General features: G+C 51.1%; 1 protein-coding gene across 2 annotated transcripts in view; it reads left to right on the top strand.

Annotated features, from left to right (window-relative positions):
- The window catches only part of LOC115405332 (cAMP-specific 3',5'-cyclic phosphodiesterase 4B-like), a 33,257-nt gene extending 9,467 nt beyond the window's left edge, over nucleotides 1-23,790 (top strand). Inside the window, exons 4-17 of one of the 2 annotated variants that reach the window (XM_030114893.1) lie at nucleotides 3,728-3,922; nucleotides 4,018-4,054; nucleotides 4,487-4,557; nucleotides 5,093-5,142; nucleotides 12,790-12,902; nucleotides 18,123-18,216; nucleotides 19,362-19,573; nucleotides 19,666-19,764; nucleotides 20,062-20,226; nucleotides 20,529-20,628; nucleotides 20,789-20,943; nucleotides 21,029-21,151; nucleotides 21,235-21,417; nucleotides 21,496-21,849. In XM_030114893.1, coding sequence (XP_029970753.1) covers nucleotides 3,728-3,922; nucleotides 4,018-4,054; nucleotides 4,487-4,557; nucleotides 5,093-5,142; nucleotides 12,790-12,902; nucleotides 18,123-18,216; nucleotides 19,362-19,573; nucleotides 19,666-19,764; nucleotides 20,062-20,226; nucleotides 20,529-20,628; nucleotides 20,789-20,943; nucleotides 21,029-21,151; nucleotides 21,235-21,417; nucleotides 21,496-21,849 — 1,951 coding nt within the window. Of the gene's footprint in view, nucleotides 1-3,727; nucleotides 3,923-4,017; nucleotides 4,055-4,486; nucleotides 4,558-5,092; nucleotides 5,143-12,789; nucleotides 12,903-18,122; nucleotides 18,217-19,361; nucleotides 19,574-19,665; nucleotides 19,765-20,061; nucleotides 20,227-20,528; nucleotides 20,629-20,788; nucleotides 20,944-21,028; nucleotides 21,152-21,234; nucleotides 21,418-21,495 lie in introns of both variants that reach the window. The other variant, XM_030114892.1, reaches the window with a different exon arrangement.
- Nucleotides 23,791-23,909: the final 119 nt, after the last annotated feature.

Consider the following 23,909-nt stretch of genomic DNA (forward strand, 5'->3'; position numbering starts at 1 on the left):
AACGACCGAGTTTCACTTTTCCGCAGCAGTTCCAGTCACCTGAACGCAGCAGCTAACTAGCGGAGGAGGAGTGTCGCGAAACCGGAGCGGAGCCGGTGTTTTGGAATAACTGAGTCCCTTTTAACTGGCGACTGGGTTTCTTTCACGTCCCTTGTTGCTGAAAGATATTAAAAACCAGACAAAAAGTCGTGTCAGACCTTTTATGAGTCTGATTTCAACATCTGCGGCTACTAGCAGCAGCAGCAGGAAGTGCTAAAGGAAGTCGGTCACCAGTTAACAAGGACACCAGTTAATTTGAAACACCGTATTCACGGCTTTATAAAGGTTTTAGTAATGGAACACACACGCGCACGCATGCGCACACACAGCAAAAAATGCTTAGTTAAAGGACATGTAGCAGCATTTTGAAGCTCTTTTCTGGGGACAACGTGCACGGTCAACCGCAATGTAATGTGTATCAGAAAAACATCTGTTAAATCTTTGCCAATAAATAAATTAAAGAACCACATGAGAACCCCCCCCCCCCCCCCCCCCGGTCGACAAGTGTTCCGGCAAGTGGTACTCAAAAAAATTTCACCAAGGTTGGCAGGTCTGTCAGAGAGTTTCAGAGCTCTGCTAGATGCTCAGATTTTGTGTCTCGCTGCTTGCATGCTGGTTCATCTCTTCATCTCCTGTGAAGAAAAGCCGAAGCTGAAGTGCTCCCACCGCCGTGCTGCACGTCCTCACCCACACGCCGCTCAGACTCAGCCCCCCCAGGCGCCGATGCGGCGCTTCTGGTCAGAATTTATTTTCAAACAGTCGTGAGGGTTTTCAGTTTGTGGAGGGCCGCTGTCCGTGTCCTCGGTGTGCCGTCCTCTTCAGAGCAGGTCTCATTCAGCTTCTCCGCAGGACGTTACCAAGCCTCTGACCGTAGGAGGAAATCCTTCTGCTTCCCCTCCCTCAGTTTATGAGCTGCTGCAGAGTTCTGAGCTGATGAGCTGACCCGGGTCGTCTGGACGTCTCAGGCTTCACTGAACCCGCACCGCCATGGAAATCTGACATTTCCCGCTCATGAATATACACCTTGCTTCAGTTCGACTGTTGACCTGGAGGAGATGACTCAGCCTGTCCTGGACCTCTCGCTGCATTTTAAAATGTTTTTCATCTAATGACACTTTCCCTCTTCAAACGTTTCTAATCAGAAATCTTTTCCATGTTTAAACTCAAAGGTAATTTATTGCGTCACTTCGGGCTTATGATCTCCGTTCTAAATATTTATTAAAGCAACACTGATTGTTATGGCAGCCGGCTGCTTTCTTTCCTCCTCTGATCCAAGCCAGATGAGAATCCAAGGTTCTGGTTGTCGTCTGGTTTCAGGAGACGCCGGCAAACAGGCTGGAGGTGTTTTTTAAAAACTTCTTTAGTGTCCAAGAGGCTCTGCTGCTGTGGACATAAACACTGGCATCAGTGTTGAATAATGGAAATATAACAGGTGATGTTTAATAAACCGTCCGGCTCATTGAGAATCAGACCGTGGTCATGATTTCTTCACCGTACTTGAGTAAACAGCACCGTTTCTCCATCCCTCTGAAACCGGCTTTAGAGAACGCTCAACCTGCTGAAAGGACCTGAAGAGGTTTCAAATGTGTCTGCCTGCATTTCTAAAATGATATGAGAGGCGATCATAAGATATTTGCCCGGAATAAAGTCAGGGTGAAAGTGTCTTTACGTGGTTCTGTGCGATCAGATACTAGAAATAAACGTCATTCGATGCTCGGCACTCATAATCTGAGCTGACAGATACATGGAAGTCTGGATTTCCAGTTTTAATACCGCTCTTCAGTATGAAGTCTGTCATTTAATTAAGGTGAGGGATGGGTGAGGCGGTGGACACGGAGACTAATCTGCAGTGTTTTGCTGTGGGGGGGGTGGAGGAGGGGGGCGGGGACGGGGGGGAGGACGGGGGACAGACGGTCAGATAAACAGAGTGACTGCCAGTCCGGTCCTGCTGCTCCAGCCCAGATCTGCCGGTTGGCGTCCGCCCAGTCCACGTTACTCCGGCACGTGGCCCGTTACTGGACAGAGAGGGGGTCTGGCTCGGCGCGTGTGTGTGTGCGTGCGTGTGTGTGTGTATTCATGAGTGAGCAGCCACAGCGTCGGTGGTTTCTGCTGCTGGATGAGGAGGAAGGAGGTGGAGGCAGGAGGATGTTGCGGCGCTCCCCTCGGAGCAGAGCGGGGCACTTTGACTTCAGTGAGGAGGAGGTCTGCAGAGCCCGCCTCGCTGCTCCCAGGTGACTTCCTCTGTCCTGCATTCTGACGTTTCTTTCTTTGTGTTTTGGTTCACGTGTGGCGTTCTGCTAACTTTGTGCAGCGAGCGCTGCCACTGTTTGACTCCTGCTGTTCTGTCTGGACCGGTCTTTGTTCTGAATCCGACCTGTTGTGACTTTTCTTCGCGTCGCCGAGGCAGACGTCTGTCTTTCATCCGGCGCTTCGCGGCTTCGCCATAAGATTCACCGCTGATCTCGTTGTAGATCAGCGGAGTGTGAATGTGGCTTTCTGTTTGCCGATGGCAGATTAAGAGATTAAGTTTCTGGTCATAGAGAATTTCTCTGATGTTGAATGAAGCCGGGATTTGAATGACGCAAACATCCGCACAGATGACGCTGATGAATCCTGAGCGTGTGTGTGTGTGTGTGTGTGTGTGTGTGTGTGTGTTTTCTGGCAGAGGTGTGGGACTGAGTGCCTTGTTAATCCCACATGAAACACAAATCACAGATTGCAGAGAGAAGGTGGAACGACTGTGTTTGAGTGTTGAAAGAAAAAGATGTTAAAGCGGCTCCACATGGTGTTTTTTGTTTTGTTTGTTTTTTTTGTAGTTTTTGTTTTTCAAAATGGTGTTTGTTTTTGGATCTGTGGCTTCATCTGCTCTTTGACCTTTGGCCTTTAAATTCTGGCCCATCTGTCATCGTCTTATTACACAATAGTTCGACCTCTGCCTCTGCATCCTCTCCACGGCGACAAACGGATTATATCTGTCTGTGCGTCTGTTTCAAGTCCATCAACGACGACAAAGAAGCACTGCAGACTGAAATCAGAGGGAACCTAGTTCTCGTTTTTAATATTGTTGCTTTACGAGACATTCTTTCGTACAAATGTGACTTTGAACATGGAGCTTGACTGATAAGCACATCAGATATTTGTTAAAAACTCCTGTTTTGCTCAGCCCATACCTACGAACGATCCTCAGCTGTGGGGATTCCAGATGCCAGCAGCTGTCTGAGTTTGTCAGGAGGCAGCTGAGTGCTTTGGTTGGAAGTAAATGAGAACTTATGTCTGTGGGAGCTGGTCAGTGATTCTTCACATGGTTTTTTGCTCCAGGAAGACACAAACCAGAGCAGCAGATTAGAGCGAAACAGATCCTTCTTTCACTGAGCAGCAAAGCATGCTCATTTAATGAGCTCAGTATTCTGGTTTTTAGCTTTGGGTGAACGGATGAGCAGTCGTTTCAGCTCTGTGCAACAGGCTCCTTTCTCAGTAAGATTTTGCTCATTGGTTCTGAACAGGAACTTGTTTAGTTTGCTGATATGATTTGAGGATCAACTGAGAAAGAATAGATTCATGACTAATTCTGCAAAGGTTTATATTCCAGAATGTGTTAGAAATTGAGGACCATTCTGTTCTTCTAACACTATTTTTGAAGCTGCAATCTTTTTTCTTTAGTAACCTGATTGTCTCTTCTTTGCTCCAGCTTCGAAGCTGAGAATGGCCCGTCTTCGTGCTGCAGTCCCTCAGACCCTCAGGCCTCCCCGGGTTCGGGTCTGGTTCTCCATCCGAACCTGGCGGCTCATGGCCAACGCCGGGAATCCTTCCTGTACCGATCCGACAGCGACTACGAACTCTCACCCAAGTCTCTGTCTCGGAATTCTTCCATTGTTGGAGAATTGTGAGTTTTTTCGCCTGGAATCTCTCTCTGGAATTTAACGTAATCCAGCAGCCTGCTGCTCAGTGACTCTTTGCTTTCATTACATCCAATTTCAGGCACGGCGAGGATTTGATTGTGACGCCATTCGCTCAGGTAAGAACTGTCGGAAGTCAATAAACCCAGTTTAAAGAACATCAGTCAGGCTGTTAATGGATAAATAAAACACATTTTTCCCTCAAGGGCTTTTCCATTTAGAGAACCACATTGATCCGACAACTAACTGGAGCACTTTCTATTTTGCTTTTCTGCCCTCTGGTGGAACAAAGCAGTCACAACGCCCTGTTGAGAAAGTTTAGTTTTTATAGACTTAAAGAGTTCTTTTCTAATGTGAAGCATGAAAACACTGTTTAATTTTTTTTCTCCTAAAATGTTTTTAAATTATTAAAAGCATTTTGTCAAGTTTGGTTTCCAGCTGATTAGGATTCCACTCATCACAGGTTTGATTCATTAGGGGCTCAGAAAAACCTTTACGAGCCAAACTCTTTTAGAAAACCGTTTTTAATCCAGCTCTCTGTCTTCGTCCAGGTTCTTGCGAGCCTTCGAACGGTGAGGATCAACTTCACCACCTTGACAAACGTGCAGTGTGTGTCCAATCGGTGAGTCGCCCTGTTTTCATCCGTTTCTTGGTTTGTGCAAACACTATACTCTTACCTGGATTTGTGTTTAGAGTGTATTTGTGTTCAGATTTTGATTTGGGGCGGGGGTTTGTTTAGGTTGAAGATACCGCAGTGTCTCACTTGGGGGCGCCAGTCCTTCAGGAACGGTGTTAAAGCTCATGGCAGAACACCAGCTGACACTCGGCCTCCTCTGGGAGAATTTCAACAGTGTTAGAAACACCGAAACCTTAAACTGGTGATCATTATTTCCTTGGGGGGGGGGGTATCTACCTACGTCAGCCTGTTTAAAAGCATGAGGCGTCATCCTCGTTCCTGAACTGGGTCGGTGGCTGCAGCTGCGTCAGTTTGGTCGATGTGACCTCGGAGGGATGGGTCAGTACGGGCCTCGGATCGGGTCGGCCGCTGAGGTGGCTTCTGGTTCCTAAAGCCTGCTCTGAAAAGAAACCTGCACCATGCAGCAGGTAGACGTTGTGCTTTTTGCTGTGGTTTCAGTGCGCTGTGGTTTTTTTTACAGGAGGTCTCCTGCAGCCAGTCAGCCCTGCGTCACTAAAGTCTGCCTGTCAGGTGAGTTCTCTGTGAGACGCCGTCAATAAAACCGATTTTAATGTTCCTGAAAGCCCAATTGAGCGCCTGATTGTGTTGGTTTAATGACACCCTTACCGTTAATTCAGTAAAAAAAAAAAAAAAACACACGGTAAGAATTATACAAGGCTGTAATTATGGTTGAAACTAGGCCAGCTCAGGAAGGCAGAGTTATGAAATGTGTTTTATCAAATAAATGAATACAGAGCTCCGTTAGTGACAGTGAAACACTGATCTGAGAACAGTGAAGCCATGTAGCTGTAAATGCACGAGAAAGGGTGAAAGACGTCTGCTAAGGTGTTTGGTGGCTGACAACCTTTACTGAGAATTTATTTTAATGCAGCAGTGTCGATCAAACTCGGTAAAACACCAGTGGAATAACGTTGCTGTTAGTACGATACACTCTTTATCCTGGCGCCTGCTAGTGGGAGAGATGCACCGAGCAGCAAGCGAGGTTTATTTTCTAAATGTTTGTGTTCGAAGCAGAAGATTAAGTGAGTGTGTGGATTTCATCAAGGCTGTGTTGTGACGTCTAGACTGAGTCCGTATCTCCAAGACTACAGAGGGATCGTAGCGAATATCACAGGAGTGGAGATTTCAATATGAAGGGAGAAAAAGAAATAATAAGGATGCTTATGATTACATCTGGACAGTCAGGGTGGATCTGCATGGTCCAGTCCAGCTGATCCAGATCATTTAGAGTTCGAGCTGCAGCAGAAGTCGCGTCTCACTGCTTCCCATCAGATCCAGAGTCTGTTGCTGCAAAGATTTTGCCAAAATACCAAATTAATTTCTGCAACCTGTAAAAGTAGAACTGGTTAATCTCTTGGAGATTTATTTAAAACTTCCATTGACGAAATTCACAACGCCTCCAACAAAATGAGGGATTTTTAATCATTTCCTCCGTTGTAAATTCAGGGAGGAAGGCCTTGAGTTATTTTGCGACGAAACTCTGGCTTGATGCCAGCTCTTGATTTGCACGTTGAAATGTTTAATAAGGAATAAAGGATCAGCCACAGATACTTTCTGATGCTTCAGATTCAGACGGAGGGCATCTGAAGGAGTGGAGGCTGCAGAGGAGGGGTGGGGATGCTGGTTCCTGTTGCTCTGGTTTTTCGGGTCGTATTGACGTCAGCACGGCGGCTCATGGCTGCTCTCCACTTCCTGTCAGCGCAGACGGCCTGTGAGGAGTGAGGAGTGTCCCGCAGCAGGAAAAAACACAAGACAGCCGTTCGCCTCTCATTGTCCCTCCTCCTCCACACTTCTCTCAAGCCTTGACCTCCGAGCGATGGCTGAGCGGAGCCGTCTCCTCGGCCTCCGTCCTGACGCACCGTCCAGATAGAAGAAGGAAAACAGTCCTGCTTGACTCTGATACAGAACACCTGCCACTGCGTGCCGGCAGAAGAACACAACAACTAACAATATCACGGCGAGCGATGCCCTCACTTCCTCCGCTGTTCGTCAGCTCTCCGACAGGAAAAGGAGAACAGATTTTTCCTGTTTTCCAGTGAAGCAAAAAAATCCCCTGCAGCGCCGACGACACAGCGCCGGCGTCCGTCTCTGCAGGAGCGCTTTCTCGGTCTCTCATGAAGGTTTTTAAGACAAATGCAGTGAATTAGAGTCAGACGTGGGAGAAAAGAGATGTGGTTAAACACAGACGAGTGTCTGCTGGACTGAGATAAGAAAGGATAAAGGCAGAGAGAGAGATGCGGCCGTTTTTGAACTTTTAATGAAATTTATTAAAGTTGATGCAGGAGAAAGTCGGATCAGATGAACTGTGGAGAAAGAGCAGGAGGCCGACCGCCGTCAGTGGGTGAAAGGGCGCTAGATGAGCCCAGGGGTTCACCGAAAAACCAGCTGAGCTGCCGTGCGTCACTGCAGCCTGTTTACACCGCTGAACCTCTAACTCCGGGAACGTGAGCGGCTTGCAGCCTTTCCCTCTTCTGAGTGTGGAGTTCATGCTTCACGGTCCGAACCGGCCCCATCACACGCGTCTCGTGAGTTCAGCAGCCAACAAAGGGCTCACTGATCCAGATTATAGGCTTTGCTTTATATTATTCCTGATAAAAGAGGACTTTTGAGCGCTGGAAAATGCTCGATTCTGACGTCTGCTGACCGTCAAGCGCCGATGGTTAATCAGTAACGGCTATCACTGGCCCCAGCGTGAACATTGCCACAGACAGCCGTGCAGACGACCGACCGTGTGGCGTAGAGAAGAGCTGGACGTCAGAGCTCATGATTATCTCTGCAGTGACCTCCAGAGACGTAGAGCTGGCACAATGGCTGAGAAGTTAATGTTTAGTCTGTGGCTGAAAGAAGGTCGCTTCACTCCACCGAGACGTTGTTTGACGAACCACTTCGCATTTTATAGAGTGGCTTTTCTTTCCGTTTGATCCCTGAACTCGATAAACAGCATGTGTCACTCTCAACAGCTGTTTTCTGCTCGGCTTCACACACTTTTCTTCACGCCAGCATTTCTACACCATATGGCTCATGTGCTGCAGTAGTTTTCGTTAGATATTTAGGCTTCTCATATGGCGTGTGTGTGTGTGTGTGTGTGTTTAAAATAAATGGATTTCCTCACTTCATAGTCAGAGCTCGCTCTTCATGGAATTCATGGGTCAGTTTGTGAGTGAGCCTCGTTCCAGGAATCTGCTGTGATTCAGGCTGTGACCGATGAATCTGAATCCTGCAGATAACTACATTCAGTCATACACACACATCACCGTGGAACCTCAGACATGTGACTCCGTGCGTGAACGACCGGGGGGAGTGGGCTCCACGCAATAAACTAAACACGACTCACTTTCCTTTTGTCTGAATTCATAAACAGACCCAGAAAGACGTATTTGAACCTGAAGCAAGAGTTTCTGTTCTTCCCAGTGAGCTTCAACTTATACAAATAACCAAGGAGGAACTTTAAATCAAAGAGTGTTGTAGCCTGGAGAGTTTACCAGGGGTGTTCAACCTGCGGCTCTGGAGCTTCAGTCCCTCTCCAGCGGCTCCACTTCTTCGCCATTTCTAAAAGAAGAATATAAATGTGGTTGGAAAAAAGACTGTAAAACTGCTTAAAAGGAGGTTAAATGGTTGAAACAGCTAAAATTCCAAAATTGTCAACAGAAAATATTTGAAAATAGGAGCAAAACTGCTCAAATCAGGTACAAAAAAAAGGTTAAATTTAATAAAATGTTCACTACTCTGAACCCTAACTTCATAAATACATCTTAAGACATATTTTTATACGTGAATCAAAACTGTTACGAATCTTCCTGAGCTGCATTCTGCTCATTTTAAAGGTTAAACGTTCTTTATGGCTCCAGAACTGCTGGACGTGGCTGAAAGTCAGAAAAATGTCTCTTTTGGTCATAAAGGTTGCAGAGCCCTGGTCTTTACCTTGTCAATCAGGTGGAAATGTGCTTTTGTCTTTATTGTTAATAACAGTGTAATTAAAGTGTGAAAGAGAAATGATTTCAGTTGCAGATCCTTTTCAACAAGTGTCTAAATGCCGGATCGTCTGTGGTTCCCACTGTAATTCACTATTGAATTTAGCTCCTCGCATTTGAACTATAATAAAAGATGGTCACAAGCTGAGAAGGGGGGTGGAAAAGACTCCGGCTCCGCTCCGCAGCAGGAATCCACTCCGGGGTTTCCGTTCCGGCGGCCAGCGGAGCGGCTCTGGCGGCTGGAAGTGTGCAGCCTGGTTAAGTATTTGAATTATGTCATTGACGTCAGCAGAGTCATAAAGCTCCCCGGGGCCCGGCCCTCCGCCGGCAGCCTGCCAGCGCGAGCTGTCAAACAGGCCCGGAGGAGCCGTGTGTGTGTGTGTGTGTGTGTGTGTGTGTGTGTGTGTGAGAGAGTGAGACGGCTTTTGTTTTGATGACTGATGTGATTATAACCCAGTTGTAAACCTTGAAGAGATGTAATCAGCGAGGGTTTTAAGAGGGACGGATACAATAGGGAGACAGGTTTCGGGGTTGGGTTTACAGGAAAAGTCCATTGTGCCACAGATGCAACAATGGTTTACTGAAGAGAGAAAACACTCCTCACATAGCAGCCTTTCTCATGGCAATAGTACCACATGCTTGATTTCTTGGTTATTCTTTAATATTATAGAAATATGCAAATAAGGAAGCGTCTGTCCTGGTTGCGGTTCTGTTTTGACGGCATGTCTCTGAGCAACAGTGCGCTCTCAATGAAAACAAATCATGTGACGGTAAATCAGTGAAGCAGATCCAGCCGTAGCTCCTGGTGCATCAAGAGAAGTTAAAATACAAAGGAAGCATTTATTTCTGCCATCATTTGAAGCCATTTTTTTTTTTTTTACTTTTATCACTTTTACAAATCAATGAATGATTAAACTATAGTTTATCTCATCATGTCTTTTCTGCATTGTGCTTCTCGTCTTTCACCATCATGTCCAGTTGGCTCCCTCGTGTTGCTTCATAAGCAGAGACGCATTCGCTGGACTTGAGCAGTTTTGTCCCTGCTTTCCCGTCTCCTGTTTCCTCCTCTCGGTCGGCTGATGAATAACTTGACGTAGATTGGAGGTGAATCGCAGGTGAATCACTGGCCGCCCCCCCCCGCGCTCTGCGTCCGTCCAGACCGCTCGGAGGAGTTTCCTCTCAGCTGTCGGGAGTGACTCAGGCTCTCAGCGACCCTCACTCACTCATTACTCCGCCGTTATTCACCCACTTCATCAGCCAAACCAGTAAAACACAAACACTTCATGAAAGCCTCAGCTCCACATCAGACCTGAAAAACTGCTCACAAAGGAGGAATCTGTCGGCGTTTACTAAATACGCTGATTGAAACTCATCCCAGAGGAGAGCAGACCTACTTTTCTATTATTGTACTTGTGGTTTTAAATTGACACCATTTCTATGAATACAATAGTCTGAATGTTTCTGCTCTTTATACTGAGCTCTCGTAACACTCAAGTGCGTTTCTTGGAAGAAACATCTTTTAATAAAAATTTACTAGAGTTTCCTTAAAGCCGGTTTAGAAAAACGCTCTCAATGCCTAACGCGTCGCTGGCTGTAGATTTACTTCGGGAGACGAGGCGGTGAGAGGAAGGGGTTCCTGGTGGCGGCCTGGGAACAGAGAGGGCCAGTGTGAGGCGGCAGGGAGGGTTCGAGTCCGGCCGGGGTGTTGGTGCAGCGATGGCTCCTACAGAAGCTGGTCTGTGGCCCGACGGTCGAGAGAGATAGAGACGGGGTGGGGGTGGGGGTGGTGGTTGGGGGGGGGGGGGGGGGTCTGTCTGCACACTGAGGCCTGTTGTCCTCTTGGCTGCCTCCAGCATATGGCCAAAGCATTAGAACTTACAGAGAGAGAGAGAGAGGGAGAGAGAGAGAGAGGGAGAGAGGTTCACTGAGAAAAAGGAAAAAAAAACGGACTGGAAAAGTACCTCACACTCCGTCTGGAAGGTTTTTCAGACTGAAAGTGCGTCACGCCACCTTGACTGGTGACATTGTGGGATCAGGCCGTATTTCTGATCAGCCGTGTGTGTGTGTGCGTGTGCGTGTGTGTGTGTGACCATTAAAACACGACGGTCAGTGAAGCCTGGTTTCAGCTTCTCTATAAAGTTTGTTTTCACGGAAACACACCCAGTGATTCTTGGTTTTTGCTGGATTTTTTTCCCCCCTTTCTGCAGTCTTGCTGTAACCGTGTGTTTTAAGGCCACGGTCCAAAGCCAGTTAGCTTTAGTTCTGCAGGTCTACATCCGCCGTTTCCCCGTCGTCCTGGACCGTGTCGGCGTTCCAGCCGCCGGCTTCTGAATCGACCTGAATCCGGCTCGTGCATCGCACGCCAGACGTTCCAGGCCTTTCAGGTTCCTCAGCTGCCCTTTCTAAAATGTCTAATGTCTCTTTATGCCCGCAAAGCGAGGCCCGGGGGCAGGATGTGGTCGCACCTTGTTGGCGGCGCCCCCTCCCCTGCGGACCAGACCTGGTGTCAGCAGCTCGCTGCCCTCTGCTCAGGCCGCTTTGATGCTGTGGTTTCCGCCCTGTGTCGGTGACTTCTGCTCGGTTCTGGTGCCAGTGAGATCCCAGTGAGTGGTTTGGACCACAGAACTTGGCGTTCATTTGAATATTGTAGCCAGGGGTTGGAAGTGGAGGACCGAGGCTGATGCTGGCATAACATGAGTTCTATCACACGGCTCAAGCTGTACGTTCTTTTGTAACTCCAGAAAGTGATTGTTCTGATACTTTTAGGCAGTGGAAGGTTTCTCAGCCGCTCGATATTGTCTGAGGTTTCGTTGAGGTTCTTTGTTGGACGCCGGCGGTTCAGAGTCTGTGCGCCATCGCCGTGCTTTGAAGTGCTTTGATCCTCTATATTGACGTAGACTGGCGAGCGGCGCTGGCTGTCCTGGTGTGCAGCACATGGCCTAAATCTCTTCCATGTGTGAAGCCCTGTGAAGTAGGAATCAGCCTTCTCCATCAAAAAAAGGGGAGGTGGGGAGATCCAGATGCGTTTGGCGTTCGCTCCCCGCCGGCAGAGATGTGTTGAATCTTCCCTCCTTCCCTCCTCCCAGCACATCAGATTACGATGGCGTTGGGTTTAGTTTCCTGGTGTCTGATCGTCTCGGTGTGTTTCTTATAAACCGCCCTTTTCCCTCCAAACCTCCTGGCCTACTACATGTGATTCATACTTTCTAAGAAAAGACGTCTCCACTCCGACAGTGAGGCTCGTCCTCAGCAGTCACTCCTCCGCTCTGTTGCTCCGCTCCGTGTTTTGTGGCCGCTCGGGGCCAAACAGGAAGTGCTTTGGTTTCTTTGGCGGCCGGTGCAGCCCTGGCCGGGCCTCCCCCGGTCCAGGGAGTCAGAGTTTGTCTCTCGTGTTGCTTCTTGTGCAAACACAGAGTTTGGTGTTTGATATGTTGTTTTTTTCCTCCCTCAGAGGGCCGGAGGCGAGGCAGCCGGTGTGTGAAGCGTGGCGGTGTGTGTGCTGCTCCCAGTTTGAAGTGGTTTGTGTGTTTTAGAAAGGAAGTGATGGAGAGCGAGCGCTGTCGACTCTGCAGCAGCATCGGCGTCTCATTTCTTTCTTCTTCTTCATCTTCTCGTCTCCTCCGTGTCATTAAGCGACTGAAAGTCCCTGAGATGCAAAAACACAACGAGGTGAATGAAGTGGTGAAGCCGGCGGTTTTCTGTGCCGTACGGTGAGCTTCAGGCAGAGCAGGACGGGGTCGTGGGGTCACAGACGCATCGACAGCAGGAGGCAGCAGACCGCCGGGTTACTGAGAGGGGGAAGTTAGTAAGAGCGAGACTGGGAGGGGGGAGGGGGAGGGGGGAAGTGGGAGGAGGCTCTCAGAGCGCAGCAGAGCGAGGGAAGCCGGGTCTGCAGAGCAGGAGGCTCCAGAGAGGAGAGCGGGCCGCCTGCAGCTCCGGCCTCCGTTTGAGAAGACGACTTTTCTCAAACTCTCGGAGGCGCCGGAGCTGGAGCGTCGGGACATGAAGGAGCTGTGTGTGCGCCCCTCCCCCTCGTCCCCTGCGTCTCCCGGGCTTCCGGCGTGCCAGCCCCCCATACGACCCGTCCACCCGGGGACCCTCGTCCCGCCGCGCATGCTGTCCGGAGGCTCGGCCGGGGACATGGACCCTCTGGGGCCTGAGTACGTGTCCATGTGTCTGTTGGCAGATGAGTCCTACCAGAAACTGGCAATGGAAACTATGGAGGAGCTGGACTGGTGTCTGGACCAGCTGGAGACCATCCAGACCTACCGGTCCGTCAGCGACATGGCCTCCAACAAGGTAGGACCACTTTTCTCTTTTTTTTTTGCAGCCGTGTCTTTAAACCTGGAACAGGTTCTGAGCCCGGACGGCGTCTGGAGGGCAAAAAGGCGCATTTCGTCTGAGGTTCTACTCGGTAAACGGGTCTAAATCTACTCCAGCAGATTCTTAATGATCCGTTTCAGGAAGATGAAACTGTTCCAAACTGGCAATTTCAAACTTCTCACATCTGCGTTTCGCCTTCCTCAAACGCTTTTAATTGCTGAGACTCGTGACGGTTTCTCATAATGAGCGCCTGTCTGCTGCAGCCTCTGCAGAAACCACCACGAGCAGACCTCCCACCGACACGGCCGCCGTCTGGCCAGGTCTGCCAAACCCACATCCAAACACGTCCAGATCAGAGATCAAACGTCTGAGGGGTTCATCCTCCATCCAGCAGCCGTTTCATTCAAAATAAAACCATGATCGTGTCTTTAGCAGCTTTTTAAAGGCTCTTCGGGAAGACGCGACTCAGTTGGCGCTCTGCGCTGCAGCCCGGCCGTCCGTTTGCTCAGTGAATAAAAAATGCAAATTGACTTTTGCCACATTGACGTACTTGCAAAGTTGCAAAACAGGTGTTGTCTGGTGGAGTGTGAGCTGTCAGTTTCATTTTTTACATCTGTGGATTATGAAGAACTCTCTTGTTTTTTAGCAGGACTGAGTCATTTCTTTTGTCCTTGAGAAGGAAGTGATCTATAGAAAAAGCTGCGCGGCTCTTTTCTCCCTGCCTGACGCCGCTGTGCAGCAGGACCAGTGTCTGAAGGCCGATTTCACTTTACACAGATGCATTTGTCATCGGCTTTTATTGCAGTTTGGCTTGTTTGAAGATTGAAGGAATCTTTGATAAATGTTTTAATTAATTTTGTCGAAATTCAGATAAAAACTGTGTTTCTTGTGCCGCTTTGACAGCCGAGGACGTCCAGTTGCTCTGATGCACACGAGGTTTCTTTGTGTGTTTTTATTTGCTCGGAACTCCACCAAGTTACTGTTGGCTGCGTATTATTTCTCCCCTTCCTGTCAGACGGAGGAGACTGCACGGCAGCGTCTGGGGTCGGGTGTTGTCAGGCCATGATGGGTGACTGTGACCGTAACGCCAGCTTCCTGTCTCTTCATTTCCTGCCCACCCCCCGGCGGCCGGGTTGAGGTTTTACGGGATCCTACGTCACTCAGACCGGCCGGACAATGAGGACCCGGAGAGTCGGGCCTCAGTCAGGGACGCAGATACGACCCTGGAGCCTTGTTGACTGCTGCTGATTTCGACAGCTGATGACGTTGCCGTTGGTTTCATCAGTGTGCTGGACTGTTGCGTTGTTGTGCAGCAGTATTCACACTCTTGAGTTGCGTCACTGGCGAGGCCTTCGCCTCAATTCGCCGTGACTTCTGACAAAGAACCGAGCCAGAAGTTGTAATTAAACCCGCAGTGGAACCCGGGTGTCTCCTCTCAGTGTCCAGGGGCGCAGGTGTGTCCGGGGACAGTGGACCACACACCCTGCTGACCACTGGCCTCAGACCCCTCAGCCTCCCTGTCATTATCCTCGCCGCGCTTCCACGCCGCTGCCGCTGCCGGCCTTGGACAAACACCGCCATCTGAGTCCAGTTAGAGGAGTTGAGAGCTCTGCGTGCGAGCGGGACCCCGAGCAGAGCGCCAGCCGGGAGGAAACTTTAGCTCATGTGTGGTCACTTCAACTTTGAAGCCCCGCCGTCTGCAGAGGGGAAAGAATGACCAGATTATTGAAACAGATGTAGCGGTGGGCCCGAAGCGGTGAGCAGGGTAATGGACGTTAAATTACAGAGCCGTGATTCCGTCTGACTGGAAGAGTGGCGAGGAGCGGCGGCGATTATATAGAGCCTAATTGTAATTAAAAGTCGTACCTCTGTAATCTTCTGTTCATTCATCATGGAAAACGGGGCAGAATGAGAGGAGTGCAAATATTCAACATGTTTTCATTAGGAAGCCGATTCAGTGGAAGTTTCTTTACTCTGTTACTAAACTGCAGAAACTTTCCTCCGAGTGTTTCCACAGTGAACGCCGGCCGGAGGGCATTGCCTCACTCCGGGTGTTTCTGCCGTTACATTATGATTTTAAGTGGTTTGTTTGCTGTCACCACTCTGTCATCCACGCCGACAAAGTTTCAAGATAAAACGCTATCAAAGTCCTTTCCTCATAAGATCCGTGAATCATGATGGACGATCCGCACGCCGCGTCATCAACTCGCCTTCTGGGGCTTTTTCAGTGACGAGCTCAGGTATGCTGATGGCCCGGTGCCCGGGGCCGGACGTCTGCCAGTAAATGACTTCAGTGAATCACTCTATGGAGTCAAGAGGGGGAAGTGGGCGGGGCTGGGGGGCGGAGCCACAGAGCTCCTGGTTCGACTGTGGAGGCCAGTCAGTCAAGAAGCTCTATCACTTCACGTTTCCTGCCTGACGCCACTTCAGAAAGCAGAATAGAGAGAGGAAGAGAGTTATCGCTCAGACGTTTCTACTGGATTTCTTTTGCACCGAGTTTAGTTTTCCTACGTGACAATGGGACTATGTTGCTCTGAAAAGCAGGGGAAAAACTTTGAGATTACAAGTTGGAAAATGGTGAGTTAACCTACATTCTAAAATTTAACTGACTTCTGATATTAAACTCTGTCATTTAGTAAAAAAACAGATTCGATTTAAAGTGGAAGGTTTTTTTTTTTTTTTTTTTTTTTTCTTAAGCTGAAGTCCATAATTGGTTTAAATGTTTTAAACCCATTTTTATTTATTTTGTTAACTTACTGTTTTCCATTTTAGTGAGGCAGTGACTCAGATTTGTACGGCTTGATTATCAAAACTTGAGTTTGGTGAGAAGTTCTCATCTTCTGAGAGGAAACCGCTGCTTCTCTGGAGTTTATGTAACAGGGACGGTCCTGAACGAGCGAGCGCCGCGAACCTGAAGAGGATGTATGAGTTTTGCGCCACGCGTTGAGTAATCTGCTCTGAACACACTCACGGACCTGTCGCCCTGCCGTGAGAGTGTGTGAGTGTGTGTGTTTCCGCCGAACTGCTTGACCCTGCTTGACTGACGTGCCGCTCTGCGCCTGCTTTGTTTCCTAGAAGTCTCTGAGAATCCTTCTGTTCCGTTGTGCTTTAAAGAATCAATTACTTCTTCCCTTTGAACTGAACAGAGCGGCTGATTCCAGGCACCTCTCTTTTTTTTTTTTTTTTTTCGTCCTCACGAGCTCGCTTTGATTTTTATGGCCTGCCTCTGGCTCTCGGGGTTTTCGGTGCAGCCAGCGCTTTGAAAGCGGTGTTCAGACTCACACAGGCGTTAGCCGTCTGCCTGACAGCTTCTAGACAGCTGTGAGGCCTGTGAGTCCGAGTGGAGGGAAAAGCCCACATGGTTGGAATCAAAACACTCCAAGCAGAAGGAAGAACGGCTGGTTTTTCTCTCCTTTGTAGAATCTGATTGCACCGCTCAGATAATCCGACTCCCCTTGGTGTGGCGTTGTCTGGTCCTGTTGTGTCTGTGCCGCACGCCCCTACGCCTGCACGTGCGGTGCGAAGCGACGTGCGCGGAGCGGGGACCTCCGTGAGAACGCCGGAGGGGGCCATGTGACTCTGTTGCCATGGCGTCCAGGTTGCAGTGCAATTGGCGGCACGCCGGTGGGATGCAGACTGAAGAGGAGTCTGGTCTCGACGCCATCCGTCGTCCCTCGTTTGAGTCTTCTGTGCAGAAATCTGCTGCAGTGAGACCGAAGAATCTGCCGGGGAGAAGCGATCGTGCAGATTTTCTGAGCCGAAACAGGAGTTTAGATTTTAGATGCACATAATCTCACATTCCTGTTTTTGAAAATCTGATGAATTATCTCGTCTCCTCGCTGGAATGATAAACACCGGAGTGCTTTGAAGCCTCACATTGCGCAGTTTACATCGCATCTGTTCTGCATTGCTGAGCAGAAGGGGGGGGGGGGGGGGGGGGGGGGGGGGGGCAGACGAGGGGGGGAGGACTGGGTTGGGGTGGCGTGAGGAGGGGGGGGTGAAGAAGCGAGGCAGAGAAAGGGAGATGTGGGGGATTCTCCCCGCTCCGGCTCTCTGCAGTGCTGTGCACGGCTCCATTTTTCAGGAAGGTGGGAGGCAGAGCGAGAGAGAGAGAGAGAGAGAGACCCCCCCTCCTCTCTGCCTCTTCCCGTCCTTCTTTTCCTGTTCTCCCTCCGTCGTGCAGCCTTCCTGCCTCGCTCGGTGCGGGCTCCGGCAGGCTGGGTTTCCCCTCCCTCCCCCCCTCCGCTCGTTACTGGACCGGACTCGGATCGTGGCGGGACGAGACGGAGGTTTAGAGAGGCGAAAAACGGAGACGAGGAAAGGAAATATTGATCGCGTTCAGGGGGATTCCATCACCGGCGCCAGGGGCTTTCGCTTCCCCGAGGACGATGGACGATGCGAGAAGGAGGCGCCTGTGGCCGGGCATGTAGGGGTCCGCCGCTGCCCCCCTGCAGAGGCGTCCGCCGCGGCTTCCCGGGGACGCGGCGGCCCGGCGGCGCCCGGAGGTCCAGGCTGCGGGGCTGAGCTCAGCCTTGGGGTCCACTCAGAGAGGAGCACTCACTGCTTCTGCTGGGGAGCGCCAGGGGCTCGGCACAGCTCAGCACCATGCCCGAGGCCAACTACCTGTTCTCCGTGTCCTGGGGGTACATCAAGGTGTGTCCAGGAAGACGCTGATGGGACGGAGTGCTTTGTGTCTGTTTTTGCATCAATTAGCCGGAACCGGATAATTGCCTCCGATTCACCTATTTTAATGTGTTCATTTGTGATTTGGAATCATTTTCTTGCCGTGTTTGTTTATGTGACTGGATCTGCCGTCAGCGCGTCCGCGGCTGCAAAGGTTGACAAAACCAGAACATTTTGTTTCGGTGGAAAATTGGTGCATTATGGCCAGAACAAAATATTCTGTTTAGATACACAATATTCTGTTTGATAAAATGCTCAGCAGTCGAGAACCTTAGAGGCGGATTCAAACCAGAAACCAGAAGACGAACGCAGACCTTACATGGCGCATTTAAAAAAAAAAAAAAAGAAAAAGAAAAGAAAAGCTGAGCTCATGTTCCCATGGGACGTGTTCCAGTGGAAAATACCCGTTAATCCCTAATTTCTTTACTTGGAAACAACAGTGAAATCACTGGCTGTGCCTCTCTTTCTACAAATCATTTAACCAAATCCATATTTTCTCCTGTCTGCTTTCAGTTCAAGAGGATGCTGAACCGGGAGCTCAGCCACCTGTCCGAGATGAGTCGCTCGGGCAACCAGGTGTCAGAGTACATCTCCAGCACCTTCCTGGGTGAGCGCCGCAGTGCCTCTTCACGCACCAATCACAGGAGCCGCTCGGTCGCACGCTGTGCCTCTGGCATTCCTGCAGAGAGGGACTCCAGGGAGCCGATATTCCTATAAGAACGCCGCTTCCTGCCGGCGGCGGAGGCTGTAGGCGATCCGAGGCACGGTGGAGACGCCGGCAGTCGGTCCGCACCGCCGCTCTCAAACCAGTCTGATCTGGTCTGAAGGAGGGAGACAGAGAGTCCCCTCATCCCGACTGCAGAGATACGAGGAGGGAGGGGGAGGGGGAGGGGAAGACTTCCCTCTGGAGAGATCCGGAGCTCGGAGGGCAGAGAGGAGGCGGGGTGCTGCATGCAGAGCCACCAGGTCCAGACAGCGGCTGCATTATTCATCTGCAGGACGGCAGTTTGGTTTTTTTAAAGCCTGCCGGCATGTCGTGACTCGCAGCCAGCCGGCCGGACGGCTCTCCCCCCTGCTACCGGCCGGCCGGTCCGCCCCTCAGGTTCTCCAGCTCCCCTCCAGCACACACCCAGACCTCCCCGCCTCGCATCAACACAGCAGGAGGTGTTATCAGGAGCAGGGCGTCGCAGCGTGCACGCTCGCAATATGAACAATAGAAGCGACTCCGGTCTGAAGGAGCTGCTCCGGTGGTTTGGAATCATGGCTCAGCTCTTGAAGTCTTGGAGATCGGTGGTTTTGTTGCACCTGCCGGGTAGAGAGAGATCCTTTCCCTCTGATTTTTTGAGAATGGGGTTTTTGCTCTCATTGCGGTGCACAGATACAAAGCGAGGAAGCCTTGCTCTGTCAAACGCAGTCAGCTGCAGATCATGTGTGAAGCTGTCGTTGGGCTCATTCGTCACTGGAAACGCCCGCGCTCTGCCAGCTTCAGAGAGCGGCTCAGTCCCACATGTCTCAGCGTCAGGGACGCCCGGCCCATCAGGACATGGCGTTAATGTTCTCCCCACATTTATTTCACTTTCCTGACGCTGCCGTCCCTGGATTGTTGATCCTCGTTAGAGGGCCGTCAGCAACTTCATCGTGTTGTTATTCAGGCGTTGGAGGTCGACGCTCCCCTCCTTCGCGAAGACACTCTTTTTCTTTTTTTTTTTCTGACCGGTCTTCTTTTCATGTCCCTCATTTTGATTTTTTCAGACAAGCAGAATGAGTTGGAGCTTCCGTGTCCCGTGCCAAAGTCCAGAGAGAGGAAGAGGAGGCAGCAGCAGCAGCAGCCGCCGCCACCGGCGCCGGCTGGGATGATGACACAGATCAGCGGGGTCAGAAAGGTCAGCCACACCTCCAGCCTCTCTGGAAGCGGTGGCAATCGCTTCGGGGTGAAGACGGACCAGGAGGAGCTGCTGTCCAAGGTGAGAGACGAAGAGACGGAACAGCTGACAGCTGGAAGAATCCAGACGAGAATCATGTCATGTGACCCGGCGGTCCTAATCCTCTCTTCCAGGATCTGGAGGACATCAACAAATGGGGACTGAACATCTTCAGAGTGGCCGAGCATTCTCACAACAGGCCGCTCACCTGCATCATGTACACCATCTTCCAGGTCAGTCCGCCGCGCCGCCGCCGTCCGTGTCCAGAGTTTGGACAGATCGAGCCTGAGACTGCGTGACCGTGTGGACAGCAGGTTCTTCAGGACCTTTAGGAGCTGGGACTGATCCGAGCTGTGAATCATCTTGGCTTTTAAGCTAAATGTGGATTTTCTTCAGTGAATGAGTCACAGTTTCACAACTATGTCTTGAAAATGGCGTCTGAAGTCGGACATCAGCTGCTCCGTAGCGTCCTCAGTGAAGAGACGCTTCTGGTTGCTGACAGACTGTCTTCCCGTCTGCGTCTCGTGCAGGAGCGAGACCTCATGAGGACGTTCAAGATTCCCACGGACAGCTTTGTGACCTTCATGCTGACCCTGGAGGGCCACTACCACTCCGACGTGGCGTACCACAACAGCCTGCACGCCGCCGACGTGGCCCAGTCCACGCACACCCTCCTGTCCACGCCAGCGCTGGACGTAAGTTCCCGACATCCCGTCCGTGTTGACGTTTCCACCGTAATGCTCCAGTCCGTCTCTCGTGACGGAAAGTCCCGGCTCATTAGCATACAGCCGCAAACGCCCGGATCGTCTGAATCCAGGTCAGCGGATTTGAATGTGGGCGTGGCCGGGCCGCCGCCGCCCCGAGGCTGTTTATTTTGAGGATTGGCTGAAGTGACCGACGTGGCGTGACACTTGACGGGACCGGCTCCAGACCGGTCTCACATACTTTACCTTGTATGGCAGCTTCACCGACTCGCCGCCTCCCCCTCTCCATGCAGGCCGTCTTCACCGACCTGGAGATCCTCGCAGCCATCTTTGCCGCAGCCATTCACGACGTGGACCACCCCGGAGTGTCCAATCAGTTCCTCATCAACACCAGTGAGTCGCAGCTCAGCCACACACACTCCTGTAGTTCACGCTTTACCCGGCGGGTAGAAATACTGGAGCAGCGCTGCGTTGTGCGTGAGAGACGGCCGATTTGATTTGGCGCCTCCCGTCTTGTTTTTTTTTTTTTTTTCCCTTCCTGGCTTGCGTTTAGACTCGGAGCTGGCTCTGATGTACAACGACGAGTCGGTGCTGGAGAATCACCACCTGGCCGTCGGCTTCAAACTGCTGCAGGAAGACAACTGCGACATCTTCCAGAACCTCAGCAAGAAGCAGAAGCAGACGCTGCGCAGGATGGTCATCGACATGGTGAGGGGGCGTCCGGAGACCAGGCCCGGTCTGGCGTTCAGAAAAGGTTTATTACATCATGTGTTTTTGTCCTTATGTGCTCCAGGTTTTAGCGACAGACATGTCCAAACACATGAGTCTGCTGGCGGATCTGAAGACCATGGTGGAAACCAAGAAGGTGACCAGCTCCGGCGTCCTGCTGCTGGACAACTACACCGACCGGATGCAGGTAGGAGCGCCACCGGCGCTTTACTGGCTCCCCAGCGACGCCACGGCGAGGAACCGGAGCTAAACCCGCCCATCCGTCTGCAGGTCCTGCGGAACATGGTTCACTGTGCGGACCTGAGCAACCCCACCAAACCCCTGGACCTGTACCGGCAGTGGACCGACCGCATCATGGACGAGTTCTTCCAGCAGGGCGACCGGGAGCGGGAGAGGGGGATGGAGATCAGCCCCATGTGCGACAAGCACACAGCGTCGGTGGAGAGGACTCAGGTAGAACATGAAGACCGGGAGCTCCGGCGCGCTGAGGTCCCTCGTCTGTCCCTCTGACGCCGTCTCTGTCTTCTCCAGGTCGGCTTCATCGACTACATCGTCCACCCTCTGTGGGAGACGTGGGCGGACCTGGTGCATCCGGACGCGCAGGACATCCTGGACACCCTGGAGGACAACAGGAACTGGTACCAAAGCATGATCCCTCAGAGCCCCTCGCCGCCTTTCTACACCAGCGACGGAGAAGGAGGCCCCGGCGAGGCGGAGGACCGGCCGGGCGCCACCAAGTTCCAGTTCGAGCTGACGCTGGACGAGCAGGACGGAGGCGGCGGCCCGATGGACACGGATTCGACCGACGGGCGTGACCCGATGAGCCTGGGAGATCTCCCGTCCGATCGGGACGCGCTGGACGACGTCTCCGCGGCAGAGACATAGCCGAACTCGTCCCGCTGCCGGAAACACGGCGGTTTTTTTCGCTGATTGAATTTTATTGCAGTGGAGCAATCCTGCAGCCTGGCTCCCCGGAGCCGCCTGGCCGCCGGGGCCGGACTGACGCTGGGGTTCCGTTGGGGTTCCGCTGGGGTTCCGCTGGGGTTCCGCTGGGGTTCCGCGGCCTGGAGACCCTGCAGCAGGTTGTTTTTGAGCCCCTCCGGGTGGGCGGAGAGTCCAGCCTCTCAAAGAGGGACGGAGTGTGGCGTCCTCCAGAGTGTGAAGTGGGACGTCTGAATTCATGTTCTGAGACACGGAAAATACAAACTTGCACTTCAGGATCTACTTTTTTTTTTTTGTTTGTTTTCTAATCGGTCCTTTTGGGTTATTTGTGTTGATTTTGTTTTTTCCAGACTGGACAGCGCCTGGTCCGCTGGTGGACAACCGCTGGCTCACTGTAACCCAGTGGTTTTAATACTCAAGACTTTAGTAGTGTGCCTTTTTTTTTTCTTCTTTTTTACGATTGTGTCTTTTTGTAAATGTTTTTTTTTTTCCTATTTATTGAACACATCGATGTAGCTGTAGAGCGTGTTAGATTTACACAGAAACAGACTTTGTCACACCGTCTTCCTGACCTTCCTGCAATACGACACGCTTCGCTCTCACCACAGTGGATGTATTCCTAAAAAAAAAAAAAAAATCAGTAGACTTCCCAGCACGATTTGCACTTTGTGGCAGACTGTCAGAGCGGAGCGGCGTTCATGGAACACATAATGAGAAACACACGGAACCAAATGATTTTATCCGACAAGTCCAAATCATCACGGCCGAATAACGTCCGATTCCGATGGATAGACGAGCTTTCTGTAGCTTTCAACCCAAAAACGTAAAAACCTCCAAAGATCTAGTTTGGGAAGCTGGTTGCTGAACTCCTGGCGTCGCCACAGGGCCCAGGAGTCTCTGGAGGGGGAGGGATCGGTTCCTCGCCTCTCCCGACGGGAAAATCGCGGCTCATGAAGCCGCCTGTTTAACACAGATCGAGGATAAAAGTCCCTGCTTTCGTCACGGGCCGGAAAACCCGTTTCCGCCCTGTGACTTCCCCGTTTCGCCGCCGTGCAGCGCACACACCTGCTGCGGCGAGCGGCATTCCATTCCGGTGAGCGCGCTCCAGCCGCCAACCCTTCCAGATTCTGAGCGACTGAAAGACGGCGTGCACGCTTCGGAGAGACGCCCGTCTGCGTGAGGAGTCGGTGGATTGTGTAGATTCGGTCGCAGCACTTTGACGTGGGCAGTTCTGCAGCTGGTCGCTGATCTGCCCAACACTACCGCCGCGGTACAACGTTTGTATGGTGTGACTGATGCCCGTGTGAGTGTGTGAGAGAGTGTGTGTGTGTGTGTGTGAGTGGAGTGTGTCTGGTAACAACGTCGCACAATCGTGTCGCGCCCGCCTGTGTTGTGCTGACCCCTGAAGCTGTTTGTAACAGTATATTTATTACCTTTCACTTGTATCTGATACCGACTGACGATGTTCTTGTATATTTGGTATTATTATTTATCTGCGCCGCCGGACCGCCGGTCCGCCTGACTGAACTCGTCTGACGGCTCGTCTGTACTCAGCCAGGTTTTCTGCTGTCGGAGTTTATGCAAAGCCAGTTGTGACAGTCTGTTGCCGTTTGGTTTGAGAGTTCAGCTGGAGATGTTCATACAGCGGACGCCTCCCAGGAGCGGCGGCGGCGGTGGCTGCAGCATTCCTCCTGTTGGATTCTGACGGCCGAGGCCGGTGTACGGTGACGGGTCATTGTACAGCTGTAAGGATATTTGCTGAAATATATAGCATTGTTTCAAATGTATTTTTTCAGTGTTTTCCTCACAATATATTGTAAAACGGTGTTTGTTGTGCTCAGAAAATGTTTTCTATCGATCATTAAAATGGGCATGTACAACGGAGTCCTCCTGTCTGAGTCTGCATTCGATTAGTGAGATAACATTACATTTTTCCCTGGGAAGCAGCTGAAACACCTCATGAAGACAAATCTAGAAAATCCACCTCTACTTCTGCCTTTACA

This window comes from Salarias fasciatus, chromosome 18, assembly GCF_902148845.1.
Source record: "Salarias fasciatus chromosome 18, fSalaFa1.1, whole genome shotgun sequence".
Classification (NCBI taxonomy): domain Eukaryota; kingdom Metazoa; phylum Chordata; class Actinopteri; order Blenniiformes; family Blenniidae; genus Salarias; species Salarias fasciatus.